General features: G+C 73.8%; 1 protein-coding gene across 1 annotated transcript in view; it reads left to right on the top strand.

The window, feature by feature from the left end:
- LOC101636338 (chromosome unknown open reading frame, human C9orf142) overlaps positions 1-1,690 on the top strand; it is a 3,680-nt gene extending 1,990 nt beyond the window's left edge. Inside the window, exons 3-7 of the mRNA XM_004677812.2 lie at positions 124-173; positions 244-434; positions 502-570; positions 669-753; positions 839-1,690. Of these exons, the coding sequence (XP_004677869.1) occupies positions 124-173; positions 244-434; positions 502-570; positions 669-753; positions 839-878 (435 nt within the window). The 3' untranslated portion in view covers positions 879-1,690. The remainder of the gene's footprint in view (positions 1-123; positions 174-243; positions 435-501; positions 571-668; positions 754-838) is intronic.
- Positions 1,691-1,696: the final 6 nt, after the last annotated feature.

Raw genomic sequence — 1,696 nt, 5'->3', positions numbered from 1 at the left:
CGGGACGCCGGGACCCCGCCCCGCACAGCGCGGGGGCCGCCCACGGGTGCAGGGGGCTGGGCTTCCGGGCCGGGCTGGGCCGCTGGGGAGCCCCCCGCGGTGACCAGCCCCTGTGCCCTGTAGAAAGCCCGGCATGGCCTGAGTGTGGCTGAGGACCTCACCCCCCGGTTCAGGTGAGCCCCAGCCCCAGCCGGCGGGCTGCGGGAGCGAGGGTCCGCCCGCTCACCCACCCTGCCTCCCCAGGGCAGCCTGCGAGCGGCAAGCCGTGACCGTCACCCTGCAGGAGGGCAGTGCGTCCCTGACCCTGTCGGAGGGCGCCCAGGCGCTGGACGTCCCGCTGTCCAAGGTGCCAGCCTCCCGGGCGGCCTCCCGGCTGCAGGCGCTGACGCTGGGCCTGGCTGCCCGAGTGTGCGACCTGGAGCGCAGACTGGCAGGTAGGTGCCCTGGCGCCGCCCGCTCCCCGGCGCCCGCCGAGCCCGCCACCGTCCTTCTCATCCCCAGCTGCGGAGGAGACCGCCGCCAGCCCCCGGAAGAAGCCGCGGCCTGCGGGCCCTCAGCTCTTCCTACCAGGTGAGGCCCGCCGTCCTCGGCTGGGCTGGGCTCCCAGAGCGCCTGTCTGGGGCGCGCCCTGGCACCCACGGCTTCACCCCCCCACACTATTTCCCCAGACCCTGACGCTCAGAGAGGCGGCCCCGGAGCTGGGGTGAGGAGGCGTTGCCCTGGAGAGTCCCTCATCAACCCCGGCTTCAAGAGGTGCCCGCCGCCTGCCCCCTGTCCGGCCAGCCCCCACCCCTCCCACCCGCCGCCCCACGCTCCGCCAGTGTCCCCTTTCTTCCAGCAAGAAGCCAGCTGCTGGCGTCAACTTTGACGACTCCTGAAGGCGCAGTGCGGCATCGCCCTGGGGAGCCTGCCTGGAGGGGTGGCCGGAGGCCCCACCCCCCTGCCCACCCCCTCTGGGGCGCCCTCCCCCATCAAATAAAGAGTCCTCAGGTGGAGGCCCTGGCCGGGCTCTGGCTGCTGGCGATGAGGGCCCGGGCTGCTGTCTGGGTCTGGGGGCACAGGGTGGAAAGGGGTCCCCGGCTCTACTGTCCATGTCCCCTCCAAGCCTGGGTGTGGGCGTCAGGCCCCCCGGGCCTGTTTCCATCCCCAAAGGGTGCAGACGCCCCTAGAGGGCGCTGAGTCGCGGCCAGGACGGCGGAGCGCGCAGCAGGTCCAGTGTGAGGCCGCGGCCTGCTGCTCGGAGAGTGGACGAAGGTGCGACCGCCACTGGCCCGAAGCCAGGGCTGCCCTGGCTCTCGGCCCCACCCTCCTGGGTCAGCCTGCCACCCCGCGCCGGCCTGACTGGTTTGGGAGCCCAATCCAGTCTGCCGCCTGCAGGGCGGGGTGTGGCGCCCCGGGCGGGCCACCGTCCTCTGGGGCTGAGCCTCCCAGAGCTGGGCGCTCGGTGCCTCGGACATCAGGACACGCTCGCTGGGGCAGAGATGCTTTTATGGGCGGGAGGAGCGGGGCGGGGCGCGGGCGGGGGGGTGCTAGCCGGGCACTAGCGGGGGTGCACGGCGGGCCGGTAGGCCGCCAGGATCTCGGCGCTGTGCGGACACGTGTACTTGAACTCCTTCTCCTGCAGCGCGCTGTCCAGGTAGCGGCGCACGCGGCGCAGCTCGGCGGGGATGGGCGCCCCGCGGAAGTGCGCGCACAC

The sequence above is a fragment of the Condylura cristata genome, unplaced genomic scaffold (genome assembly GCF_000260355.1).
Source record: "Condylura cristata isolate star-nosed mole 26May11 unplaced genomic scaffold, ConCri1.0 scaffold00006, whole genome shotgun sequence".
Lineage (NCBI taxonomy): Eukaryota > Metazoa > Chordata > Mammalia > Eulipotyphla > Talpidae > Condylura > Condylura cristata.
The sequence above is the reverse complement of the archived record's forward strand: the minus strand, read 5'-3'. Positions and strand labels throughout refer to the sequence as shown.